Genomic DNA, 14,612 nt, shown 5'->3' with positions numbered 1-14,612 from the left:
TGCTAAAATTATGGGGAGCCAAAAACTCAAAAATTCTTTTTACATCGTTCATGTTTACTGTTTTGTTTCCGTTTACTTCCATAATGACGAAAAGTTGTCATTCCTAGCAGTTATGAATTATTTGAGTGTCATATAGATTGATGAATTGAACGTGTACTGTGCCCCAATCGGCTATCCATAGTTAAACCACAACTCTTAAACCATGGTTTAATTAAACCGGAGTACAGATTATGGGCCCAAGAATTTAAATTAAACCTGACTTCAGAATACAGGGCAAAGAGATGCATTTTGAGAGTAATTAGACATTCATAATACATGGATGGTTTGCCATCTGCACATGTAATGGAAGCTATACAATCAATTCATTTTATCTTTTACATGTACATGTATGGTCAGAGTGCAGTAGCTATTCATTGCTGTACATGAATGTACAGTGTACCAGCATTCTTGAAGCTGATTACCTTGTGAGGAAATGTCTGAAATATAATTACATAAATTGTCTCCTTTTTTTCCGCTCCATCTGCAGGTACTGTACTGTAGCCGAGCCTCGCTGGCAGTAGTGAGTATAAATGAGTCACCCCCTAAGCAGCAGCACAGGGCATGCTTCCTCCCCTCTGTTTGAGTGGAACTGTCCGTTGGATGCATGAGTCAGGGGTGCGCAAGCGGTTGTCGGCTCGCCGCCTTCACGGGTGCGTGCTGTAGTCAGGCTAACGAGGCACAGGAGACGACGGAGATACGCATGCAGTGACGTTTGTGGGGGATAAATCTGTAGATCTGGAGTACATATCTCCCAGAGTCTACTCGGCTATCGATTTGAGGTTGGGATAGCGATCTCATGTACATGTACGTGTGCGAGTCTACCCATGGATGTCTGAGGATGCTTAAGCTATATACATGTGCATGTGCATACGGAGAGAATGTGATCGAAAACTACATTCATGCTCAGCAAATACTTAAACTTTGATCAACTGTAAGTTTCAACCTGGTGGAAATATGTGCACATCTTAATGTTTTAGTTCTTCTAAAGTCATGTTCTTGTGGAATTTACAGTAATTCATGTGAAAAGTAAAGGAGACATTGCTTCAGTGTGAGTTATTTTGGATCAAGGATTTTCCAGCATAAAAAAGTGTGCATCGATACTTTTTGGAATTGGAAGAGGAATAGTGCAGGGGTGATGCTCTCATTGTGATGTGTCGTGGATATGCAGAGGATAAATCCGAGTCACGTTCCACTTGCGGATGTTCGGGCAAACAGAGGAGGAGAGAGAGCTCGGAGCATCAAGTGTGAGAAGTGCCTTCCGTACGACCAAACACCACCGAGTGTGGCTGTGCCTCGCATAGCTAATGATTCAATCGGAGTGGGAGGAGAGGAGTCGATGTATGAAGAAACATTGAGTTATTTCTGTCTGGCCTTACGCAGGTGGCAAACATCACAGCTCCGGTAGTTGGTGTCCTTTCTCCCAGTAATTACTGCCATAGATCATGGGCCCGGTGTTTGTGTCTGGCTAACGACCTTGCCGTTCAGGAGTAGATCTCTCTGGGATTATAACTTTTAACGACTCTGTGTGTGTACCATCCCATTCAGAACAATGGAACGCATGAATATGCAGCAGAATCTTTACAGCTTACAACTTCTTTCTCAAATTTCAATTTTACTTTCTGCAAGTCCTCAATGCATAACCATATGAGAGTTGTATCGTAATAAAACAAACAATGCACTGGAGAAAAGGAAGGAATTCAATCTGGTTTCAAAGCAACTGAGGAGGTGATATTGGTATATATTTATTGGATATTTTAGAGTCCAGTTTCACGCCTCTCTCGTAATCATGTATGCAGTACTAGAACAAAACCCGGCAGCGCGCAGTGACTGTACTATTCTGTCGCTGTCATGGAAAGGAACGGTCCCCGAGAGCGAGAAGGATAAAAGCTACACTCGCAAGAGACATTACACCAAAGGTTGGCTGGCTACTGGCAATGTTAAAGGGGTGGTTGGAGCAACCTACACCACAAGCCACTGTGGGAAGAGTCCCCAGGCTCCAGCAAGAAGAAACTTTAACCTCCGTGGGCATAATAGTGAGGTAAGATCAAAAGAATAGATCTACAGTATCTATTTTGTATCTTCATGTTTGTATATAAAAAGGGATTGTTTTTAAAGCTACATTCAGAAAAAATAGTTTCGCTTTTGCAGCTAATTATTATGCTGTAGTCATAATTGCAAACTTTATATATACAGACAGAAATCGCCTGGGATTTTTAAGCTGAATGTAATTTTGTCAGAATCATTTTCCACCCAAATGAAAGTTTAATGTTTTAACATACGATGCTTTTGGTTTTGTTATGTTGATATCTTTTTGGATTTGTTGATATGAATGTATTTTCATTGGTTTTGTTGATATTTTCTTTTGTTCTGTTATTGTATTCAGTACCAATGTTTACTTTTTTTCATGGGGGGGGGGGATATAAAACAGTTTTGAGACTGTTCTGGTTTCTGAACAGTAGATCAATCAATCAAACAATCTTGGTGTAAAATGAAAGCTACTGATAATGATCACAAACATTTTTGAGAACTTTACACCTTAATTTGATTCTCATTAGCTCCAGAAAGATACATGTAATCTACATGACTACATGTACATGTAGGCGTAATCTCTTTTTTTAACCTGCAGTATTACCGGTTGTAGACTGAGCAGTCTTGAGTCTACGAAAGTTAATTAAAAGTAAAGTATCGGCACTTGAATCTTGATTATACCAGTATCAGCCATACAGTGCATGTAGTAATTTAATGATTCTTTATAATAATAATAATGTGCAACATACATGTAGCACTTTTACAAAATATGTTTGTATTAAGCGCTGCATTCTATTACCCCGGCTTTTATAGCATGTCTATCCTGATTGGTCGCTCAAGCATTCAAGGAATTCGTTCCTACTGGGTACCCATTCACTACACCTGGATCAAGAGTGGCAAAATGCCTTGCAAAAAGAATGTGAGTGCTGCACTGGGATTTGAACCTCGGACCTTGTGGTTCAAAGTCCGGAGACTTACATGTACCACTGAGCTTCAAGCCATATGAATTTTTTTTTAATAGTTCAACTGTTCAAATCTGATTGTTTTATTTTTCCTTTAAATGACGTGTATATAACTCTCCCTGCCCCCCCCCCACAATTAAAAAGACAAGAGAATTACACTGGACTCAGAAGTTCATTCGCTCAGGTTCTACATGTAATTAATTTTTTTTTGCTTTTACACTTGACTCATGTATTCGTGTATCCCCCTTTTTTTTTACTTTTCTACTTGTCATATTGATATTTTCATGGGACTCTCACTGCATATTCATTGGAGCCTTCAACCAACAAGCTTTGCTTTTACTTTTGGCTCCCTCATATCCACATCTCTCATTTTCTTTCTTTGTCATTATTTTAGAACCAATTACAAGAATACTTTGTAGTACTTTTTTTTATTGTTATATTATGTATACATGTACATTTCATATTTTACAACGATATTTATTCATGCTTAATTGTTTGTATTGAGTTGTTGATGTTTAAAAATGTGAAATGTTGATACATGTACATGTACGTATTGTATGAATAACCTTGAAACTTGAACCTTGAACCAATATTCATAAAAATGAGTTGAAAACTCAATACTCCTTCAGGGGCCAGTTGCAGAAACAGTTGCAATTAATAATTGATTTCATATAGTTCAGTCAATCAGGGGAGCATTTGATCATCTCTTTTATCCTAAAAATTGTCCGATCCGACAAATTTCCTTTATTTTGATTTGCTGAGCAGCACAGTTCCTATGACCAAACTGTCGGATAAAATAAAAGTAGGATATTCATGTTTGAAAAGAAAGCTCCCCATAAAGTGTGTACTGGTAAACTTTCCAAACTCATGTACATCTAGAATACTAAAAAGGGGGAGTGGGGTAAAATGTAGATGAATGATGTATTGAAAAAGTATGACAAATTTTCTGTAAATGGTGATGCATGAAATTTATTTTTTAGATTAGAATGGTCCCCAGATGGCAATTTTCATTATATTTTGCTTTTAATTGCTACATGTACATGTACATGTACAACTTACAAGGAAACTTTTTTGTGTTAATTATGTGAATGTCTGCCTCACATAGGGATGATTTCCTAGAAAGTCGGCAATCAGTTCGTTTGGCAAAATTTTAATACTCTATATTACACCATAGAAATTTAGACATTTTTGAAGTTCATCTTGTGACAATTTAAAAAAATGAATACCAATAATGGCAAATTTTTCATGTTGGTTTACAAACAGCCTTGAAATTCTTGATCCAAGTTTTAATACCATGGTAATTAAACAGAATTCCTTTTTATGGAATTTTTTTATTAAAATGAAAGGGGCCCTGATGGCTCAAGATTGTTATTTCCCATTCTACTTGAAAAAAATGATAGAAAAATAATCAACACAAGTAAAAAATGTTTTAAAGAGAAAACGTGAAATTTACAACATCAAAACAGTAATAGGTATCAGCTCTATTGTTTGTACATCAATGAAGTATTCCAATTGATGAATAGTATTCATATTATCCAAAGAAATGTTGATAATAACAATATGTCCATTTAAGCGCAGAACTTTACTACATGTACAATGTACATTACATGTATACTCAACTGTGCTTTGATTCTTGGTATCATGTACAATGTAGATGAGCCGCCATATTGATAGGCACTATTTGCTCAAGGAATAAATTCTACCAGATACCCATTCACCTCACCTGGGTCGAGTGCAGCACAATGTGGATAAATTTCTTGCCGAAGGAATTTACACCATGGCTGGGATTCGAACCCGATGATATCTTTCATCTAATGTACAGTGTACATGTATTTTACATGACATTTTGATTTTTTTACATTCATTAACGAGTATTCATGTTTGACATTTCAGTGAAGCACAGAAATCTATATTTGGTATTATACAGGCCTAAAGTACTCTATAGCCATTGTTGCTCCTTTTATTTCCATTTTTACAACATCTGTCCACTACAGTGTATTCTGCTGGGGAGTGCTGGATATTAATTATGTTTATCAAGCATTTTAATAAAAATTAGAAACATAAAACATTATAATCTGTCATTTCCAGTTTTTAGATTTCTGATCATTTTTAATTTGTGATATGTTGATGGGCATTTCACATTTTTAATCTCAATAAAATTCTTTATTTTCAAAATTACACATTTGTGTATAAATGGAAATATTTACATGTACATGAATAGGCCCTGTGGCATGAATGTCAATATAAACATGATCATCTTGATATACAGTAGTACTGTACATGTATGTACACGTATGTACATGTACATGTATGTGTGTATGTACATGTATGTGTGCGTGTACATGTACATGTATGTATGTTATGTATGTATGTATGTATTCACTCTTGGTTTGTGTACTGAACATCATACCACTATCGATTGTAATAGCATGTTTTTATTAATTTATAGAGATGATATTTTCAGGAGATTTGTATTTTACAATCTACATGTACAGTACATGCATACACAGTAGGCACACATATTGTTTTGAAGTATTGTTCATTGTCTTCAAATGCAGGGGGTTCTTCATGTACAGTACAGTAGTATTGTTTATGTAACAAAGGATTTACATTTACGTGTAGTTCCACTTTGTAAATACAAGTACATGTATGTCATACCATGGACCCTACTGTGTACATAATGAATTCCAATAATGAAATATAGAAATATAGATTGATAAGCTACAGGCCTTCAATGTACTTAGTGGTGAACTGTAAGTGCTGTTCTTGATGATTGGAAAAAAATATGCCAGCAAGTTTGTCAATCATTCTCGATCTAGAATGAATTCTTCAAATCGATATGCAGATGCATACTATAGGCTATATGTACATGTACATGTAGATGAGCATCCATGGTGTTATGAGCCAAAATTTTTGAATGGGCTAATCCCAGGGGGGGCACTCAACCAAAAAAGTGGTAGGGGTGTGCCGCGGGTGAGACAAAAAACAAAAAATGGGGGCCTTGGATCTGGCTTATTGTAAAAAGGAGGGTCCTCGGAACGGGCTTCTGAACTACAATTTTGTGAAAACGGGGGTCCTTGTAACAGATCGCCAGCGTGTGAGTACATGTACGTGCGTATGCACCCTTATGGAACGGGCATGCGTGCATGATACAGCTACATGTAGCGCGGCCTCCGCCGGGTGCGCTCGCGCAGAGACGATGGTCGGACGGCGCTCAGCGGCCGCTTTTCACCAAAATTGTTTAGATCAATGCGACCGGAACGGCGTAACGAAAAATATGCGGAGCTTTGGAGCGGATTTCTTTCTTCTCTTTTCTCGAAAAGAACAAAATGCTATGCCTTGGAGCGGCTTTCTTTTTTTTTTTCTCAATAAGACAAAAATGCTATGCCTTGGAACGGAAATTTGGGTGTAAAAATGGGGGTCTCCTCCGCGGCACATACCCACTAATCCACTATGCATTATATACTGAGTGCCCCCCCCCCGGGGGGCCAATCAGTGATGGGCGCTATATACATGTAGTTCACATGCAACTTCATATACATGTACTTTCCAACGTAAAAATTATCAGCCATTGTTACATGTATATGTGGTACAAACCGTACAAATAATATAAAAAGTACTTTGATGATATAGGGCCTACATGTACATACATGTATGTGTTCACATCTTTGGATGGAATGTCTGCTCATATTTTTGACAGTTTTTTTTCCAGTCGATTGATATGCATCTCTTTATTAACGCTTCATCCCTTAACAATTGTCTACATGTGTGGTCTGGTCTAGCAACTTTTGATACATGACCATGAGTGGACCATCTATATAGCACAGCTACTATATTAATATCTCTACCAGCGCTTCGTTTGTATCATTACCCCGGCTGCAGCCGAGCTGCCATACAGGTGCTCAAGCATTCAAGGAATTTCTTCCTAGCTGGTACGCATTCAACTCACCTGGGTTGAGTGAAGCACAATAGGCGGTTTCAAACCGCCTCGATCACAAGAATCCCCGTTAAATTACGAGAACTTTTTAAGGCTAAAAAATACCCGTTAATTATTCCTGCATTCACACCGCCCCGAAACACATCCTTCGGGATAAGTTCCCGAAGTTACGAGCATGCGCAGTATGGTCTGATAAGCAGGCAAGGCGCGAAATTCAAAATCACTAGCCCAGCAGCCACCCACGCCGCCGCGCCCAACGACACGCTGGGCTAAAAGTTCCCGTAATTTGCTTTCACATCGCCAAAATACCTGCCACCTTGGAAAAATCCCCACGAAAGTTCTCGTAATTTCGCCAAGTACCTACTATTTAGCGGGTATTTTCTTTCGGGGATATTACGCGTAGTTTGCTTTCACATTACCAAAATACCTGGTATTTTCTGATCGGGGTAAATTTCCCGATCAGAGAATACCTGGAACTGGCGAACTTCGAGGCGGTCTGAAACCACCTAATGTGGATAAATTTCTTGCTGAAAGAAAACATGCCGTGGTTGGGAATTGCACCCACATCCCTTAGATCGAAAGAAGAGAGATGTAACCACTAGACCATGATGCCCCCCCCATAAAGTTGCTCTACAGGAAAAAGAGAAAGCAAAGTCTACACTGTAAGGCTAATTTTATGGATACACTACATGTATCTTTCATTCAATGTACCCCCCCCCAAAAAAAAAAAAAAGAAGTTAAATCTGGCAATGTGACATCCTTAAAATTGCCCCTTTCACTACGTGAATTTGCAGATTTTGACTTAAAGAAATTCTCTGTCATTTTCAATAATTACAATTTACAAACCTGTAAAAAAATACAGCAAGTACATGTAGATATCGATGTTGCCAATTTGATAAATGAAATGTTGATCACTGATCAGATATAAAAAGGGTACTTTTTAAATTACATATCATCCAGAATATCTGGGTAATAGTAAATATAGAAGACCTCTTTGTTCCTCCTGTTTTATCTCGAGATAGTTAACAAACTACTTCATTCTTGTCTCAAGTGATCAACCTAGCACTCTACATGTATATACGGGTAGTACAGTAGTTGTGAAATAATTATAAACAACAGGCTTCTTAACGATGGTGCAGATGTGATACCCATTTGCTAAAGTCATTATGAAAGTGTAAATTCACTTTTGGTAGTGCATGGAATGTATAATCATTGATGGTATAATGCATTACAGTGGTAGACTGTATAATGGCCAAGTTATGGTACACGATGATGTATTTGTATTGATCAATGTAGTACTTTCACAGGACAAGATAACTCATCGGCGGTCATCTGAACAGGCGTATCACACATACATGTACAAGGGTGCCAACCCATTTCAGAGAAAATCATCTTCAGAGTTTATTATAATTCATCTATTTCTCCCGCCTAATACAGGATATTCATTGCTAGAAAAATACCTGGTTGGAAAGACCAAGAAAATTGATATCTTTACTTTTTACATTGGTATCTTTATTTTTTTAACAAAACCAAGGATCGGAGAAAATTTTTCAAAAGAGCTATGTTATTATTATTAATATTATTATTATTTTTTTTTTTTGGGGGGAGTGGGGAATCAACCCCCTCCCCCTTTTCTCACTTGCACTCTTTCCCCCTTTTACCTCCCTTCCATTTTGCTTTCCTACATGTACATGTCGTATATTTTGAACCACCAGTGATGAACCCAGTATAAACTTATCCGCCTGTGTAAATGAGCCAAAGTCATAATGCGGGATCCATTAGCAAACTATACAGACTCCCCTGAAGAAGCAAAAACCCTTTATACATGTAGCTCAAAACCTTTCAAGCCTTGTGACGCATGCTTCATGTAAACAGTACTGTATGTTCACGAAGGAACCCCCAAGATGACGTAATCCTCCCCCCCCCACACACCCCATTCCCCCAAGCTTGCAAACTTGATCGTTCGCCGATCGTGATGCGGTCGGTGTTTCTCCCGACTACTGTTCCATTTCCCACATCAAACATTGCCATGGCACTGATGCAGTCAATTAACCGCCCAATGTATTTTGGATGCCGAAGCAGTTTAGCAGAGCAGATCAGTGGTGGATTTTAAAGGGAGTCGTCAGGAACTGTGACGATTCTGCGTCTCTTTTTCATGCTCTGTCTGAGAAGTTTATTTCATCATCAAGAAAGTAAAAAATGGAATATGGCAGAGCGAACTGAATATTATTGCGTTTGTATGATTGAACAAATTGCTTTGAAATATTAGTCAAGGAAAAGAGAAATAACCTACATGTACATGTATTTAATTTTTTATTGGGAATGTCCTGCTGTCAATATATCTTTTATCTTTTAATTCCATCTCGACGTAGGTGATAGCTGTCAAATTATATGAATTCAGTAGTTACAATCTTCTTCAAATTTGTTCTCTATAGTGTTGCCTAACATTTTTGTAATAAAAATTGATGATACTGTGCTTGATAACTTTTACAAATGGTTGTTTGAAATTGATTGTCGGACACACACCCTGTCCGGACACACAACAAACTGTACGTGTGCATGGCATCGTGGGGTGGGGGGCAGGCGGTCCTGGGTGACACGATAAACCTAATCCCCACTACCAGAACATAAAGTTTGCTGCTCAATCCATGCCAGTTATTCTACCCTGTACTGATACAGCTTTCTAATTGTGTCTTCCTCTCTCTGATAGGTGGTCTTAGTGAGATGGAATGAGCCGTTTCAGAAGATGGCTACCTGCGATGCCCAAGGGGTAATATTTGTCTGGATCAAGTACGAGGGGCGATGGTCAGTGGAACTGGTCAACGACAGGTCATGCCAGGTACGGAAGGGCATTTGTTCTTTGGATGTTTAACAGATTTTTTTTTTTTTTTTTTGTAGTTGGGGCTTTATTTTGATTCAGGTGGAACTTGAATGGTTTTAATGGCATCGTGGTTGTTATGTTTCTCATCATCATCACCATTGTAATCATCATCCCTACCATCATCACCATCAACACCATCATCGCGATCATCATGATCAGCATCATCATCATCGTCATCATTATCATCATCATCATCACCATCATGAATATTATCATCACCATTATCATCACCATCATAAATATTATCATCATCATCGTAACCATCACCATCATCGTCGTCGTCATCAGCATCATCACCATCACCACCACCACGTACATGTACATAACCATTATCATTATGTTCATCATTATTTTCATCGTAAACTTTTATAATCACCACCATCATTGCCATTGTTACAATCATCACCATAAACATCATCACCATCATCGCCATCAACACCATCATCACCATCAACATCATCACCATCATCATCACCATCATCATCACCATCATCACCATCATCAACATCATCACCATCATCGTAACCATCAACATCATCACCATCATCACCATCATCATCACCATCATCATCACCATAAACATCATCACCATCATCATCACTATCATCATCACCATCATCACCATAAACATCACCATCATCACCATCAACATCACCATCATCACCATCGTCACCATCATCACCATCATCACCATCATCATCATCACTAACAAACACCATCACCATCATCATCACCATCGTCACCATCATCACCATCATCACTAATCAACACCATCACCATCATCATCACCATCGTCACCATCATCAACATCATCATCAACATCATCATCACCATCATCACCATCAACACCATCATCATCATCACCATCAACATCGTCACCATCATCAACATCATCATCAACATCATCCTCACCATCATCACCATCAACACCATCATCACCATCAACATCATCATCATCATTATCAACACCACCATCATCATCATCACCATCAACATCATCACCATCATCATTATCAACATCATCATGAGTCAATAAAAGATGCAGGATAGCCATTTGCCAATTATAAAAAATATCCTTCTGCACACTGAATGATGTGTGTTTTGACCAAATATATAATTTGCAGCTCAAAAAGACAATGCAGATGTTTATAGCAAAGTCCAATTCTAATGATTGAAACGCAATTACTCTGATTACATTACAAGTATAAAGTAACATCAGAATTACATGTACCTTGGCCAGATCGATAAATATCTTGAAATGCATGTATTCCTTTACGATGTAAGGCCATTATTTTGTTTAGTGCCTGTTCAGATGTACAATCATGAATATTCCAGAGTGAAAGGTTTTTACTCAAAAAGGGCTGTTGAAGCAATGAACAAACATGTACACCTCCGTGCCAGAAATCATTTTACAATTCAGAGAAAATGATGAATCATCCTAAAAACAATAACATCAATGCGATCCTAAAAGAAAATAAACTGGAAAACTTTGCTCTTTAGTATAAAGTGAACTGGGACCTCCTATTTACATTGTACATTGTATTTCGCTACTGTAGAGGAAGTCATCTCTGTCTCAAGTTTGAGGACAACGACTTTGACCTTTCTGAAAAAATAACAAAGGAAACATTCGGTGTAAATCTGAATAAATATTTTCATATTTTTCTCTTGCCATCCTCTTTGTATTGTAGATATTGAATGCTTCCTTCTATCTTCATAGTACATTGGTTTTGAGTGATTGTCCAAAATAAAGAACCCTGATGTCTCAAAATATAAACAGATACTGAAGAATCTGAAAGAATCTGAAGAATAATTTTCAAGACTTACAAATCAAGAATTAGTTTTACTAGTGGATTTTCATTAAAAAACCTACTCTTTTGTGAATCCAGGCCCAATTTCATAGATTTTCAAAGTGGAAGTTCCATGGACAGCTCTCATGGGGGACCAGGGTCCCGTAAACACAAAGGTTAACAATTGATTTTCATGATTGATTGTACATCGTTGTCAATGCAATCAATCATAGAAAAATGTTATACGATCATTGCTAGGCTTTGTGTTACGGGCTCCAGAAAAGATACAATCAATATTTACAATGAATTTTTGATGAGAGTGATGAGAGTGCGCTGCTCGCCAAGGGACTTAACTTTTCAGTAGCCCCGAAGCGTGTTCCCGCTACCGAGATTGTTGCGAAGGTGGAATCCTCCATCCGTTCGCTTGATGCCGAAACCATCGGCTCCGTAAGAAGAGAGATAAATGCTATCCTCTCCTCCGCCGAACCGCCTAAATCGAACATTACTCCCGGCATGCGCAAAGCCTTGAAATCGCTCAAGGAAGACGAGTCTATTATGATTTTGCCAGCAGACAAAGGCCGCGCCAGTGTTATTCTGGACACCGATGTCTACCGCGCCAAGATGTCCGAGTTAATCGAATCCGGCCCCTATCACGCTATCGGGAAGGACCCGACCGATCGCCTCTCCCGCAAGCTTTCCACTATTCTTCGCGGCTTTCACAAGAATGGTGACATCGATGATTCTACCTACCGGAAGCTTAAACCGTCGCAGAAGCAACCGCCCAGGATCTATGGACTGCCTAAGATCCACAAAGCTGACATCCCGCTTCGTCCGATTGTGTCATGTGTGAGTTCGTTTGCTTACAACACGTCTAAGTATCTCGCTGATATTCTTGCTCCCTTAGTCGGTTCCAATGGGCATGCTGTCCATAACTCCGCGTCGTTTGTTGATTTCCTGCGCAGCGAAACCATACAGGAACATGAGGTCATGGTTTCATTTGATGTGGTATCATTGTTTACCAATGTACCCATCGACGCCGCATGCAAGGTCGCACTTAGCAGGCTCGAACGTGATGAGAGCCTACCCGAGCGCACACAGTTATCTCCGGCCCAGGTAACTGAGCTTTTGAGTTTTGTTTTGCAATCTACGTATTTCATGTTTGCCGGCAATTTCTACGAACAGCAAGAAGGAGCAGCCATGGGCAGCCCTGTTTCCGCGGTGATCGCTAACCTGTTCATGGAAGCTTTTGAGGAACGTGCGCTGAGTAGTTGCCCGCCCGACTGTGCCCCTAGAGTTTGGAAGCGATACGTAGATGACACGTTTATCATCACGCATAGATCCGCCGCCGATGACCTTTTGAGCCACATGAATTCGCAGCAGCCCTCCATCCGTTTTACCATGGAGATGGAATGCAACGAGCGCATTGCCTTTCTAGACACTTTGGTGCACCGTGACACCAGCGGCCGACTGTACACCACCGTATACAGGAAGCCCACGCACACCGATCAGTACATTGCTTATGATTCGCATCACCCGAAGTCCGTTAAGCGCGGGGTAGTGAAGTGTCTTTACGACAGAGCTTCACGCATCGTTACTAAGCCCCATTGCACAGCTACAGAGAAGCAACACATCACCTCGGCTCTTATTTCTAACGGTTACCCGCGCTCCTTCGTTAACCGCGTCGCTAAGAAGAAGAGCGCCCCGTCCGAACAGCTTGCGCAATTTAAATCCGCTATAGTAATCCCGTTTGTTGATGGTATCGCGCATCTTCTCCGCCGGCGCTTGGAGAGGCATGGCATCCGAGTTATATTTAAGTCCGACAGCATCCGCAGCCAGCTGGTCCGTCCGAAAGACCGCCCGATCCCCGACAGACGCGATGGGGTTGTTTATAAGATCCCTTGCTCGACCTGCGACAAAGTCTACATCGGTGAGACTGGTAGACCTGTGGGGGAACGCATGAAGGAACATCGCCGTGATGTTCGGCTTAGGCGCACCGATAGCTCTGCTGTTGCAGAACATGCCTGGGACTCCGATCATCCACCTAACTGGGATGAGGTCAGCTGCATCGCCAATGATAAGCATTGGTATACGCGGCGCATTAAGGAAGCGATCCAGATCCGTTTGCACCCGAACAATATCAACAGGGACAGCGGCATTGAGATCCCTGATGAATGGTTACCTACCATCCGACGGCATACTGCATCCACGGTTCACAGCGCGCGGCGCCCGCACCAGCGGGTGCCTGACACCAGCGCGGACGCTGATTGGCCGGCTGCATCGGCCAATCACAGCGCGCGGTGCACGCCCGAGCGGGCACCAAGCACCAGCGCGGACCCTGATTGGCCAGCGGCTCCGGCCAATCACAGCGCGGCTCACGCCCGAGTGGAGCCGGACAATAGCTCCCGACGCTATATAACCCGTGCGCAGCAGCGTCTTTGCTCATTGCCTGACGAAGTCTAGCAGCTTGCAGACGAAACGTCGCTTTCCTACTACGTTTGCTACATCGTGAGACAACTGGTTATTTCTTCTACTCAATCGAATTTTTTTTCATTGTACATCGTTTGCCTTAGATTGATTGTATCTGTGTCAATCTCCGTACATGTAAATGTTGTAACGAATTTTACTAATGGAGGGGAATGATACCAGGGGCACTTTTCATCAAACGTTAATAACGAATTTGCAATACTAGTTTAAAGCTTCTGAAGTTATTCAATTTAATTGATTAATAGTAAACTTGAACGATGCATTTGTGACGTCTTTGTGAAACAGAGCCCAGAAATGCATCCAATTTGATCGACCTTCCTCACACTATTTGAAAATTACTCAATGATTCAATTTCCTAGATTGTCCCTTTTGAAGAACCTCGCTGATATCGAGGGCAATGTTGAAATCTGGTTGGATATTCCCAGATGGATGGCCATGTTTCCACCAGCTCAAGTTTGAAAAGTATCCTAAAATATTTTCTCTTGGGGAGTTAA

The 14,612-nt window shown here is 40.2% G+C and overlaps 1 protein-coding gene and 1 long non-coding RNA gene across 2 annotated transcripts in view; both read left to right on the top strand.

The window, feature by feature from the left end:
• The window catches only part of LOC121414545, a 29,839-nt gene extending 20,013 nt beyond the window's left edge, over positions 1-9,826 (top strand). Inside the window, exons 2-3 of the long non-coding RNA XR_005969865.1 lie at positions 527-2,077; positions 9,677-9,826. This is a non-coding gene — a long non-coding RNA (uncharacterized LOC121414545). The remainder of the gene's footprint in view (positions 1-526; positions 2,078-9,676) is intronic.
• A 2,321-nt stretch (positions 9,827-12,147) lies between these two features.
• LOC121413159 lies at positions 12,148-14,094 on the top strand. Its single transcript, XM_041605921.1, has one exon. The coding sequence runs from the start codon at positions 12,148-12,150 to the stop codon at positions 14,092-14,094; it is 1,947 nt and encodes a 648-aa protein (XP_041461855.1).
• Positions 14,095-14,612: the final 518 nt, after the last annotated feature.

This window comes from Lytechinus variegatus, chromosome 4, assembly GCF_018143015.1.
Source record: "Lytechinus variegatus isolate NC3 chromosome 4, Lvar_3.0, whole genome shotgun sequence".
NCBI lineage: Eukaryota > Metazoa > Echinodermata > Echinoidea > Temnopleuroida > Toxopneustidae > Lytechinus > Lytechinus variegatus.
Note: the sequence above shows the minus strand (reverse complement) of the source record. Positions and strands in the feature narration are given on the sequence as shown.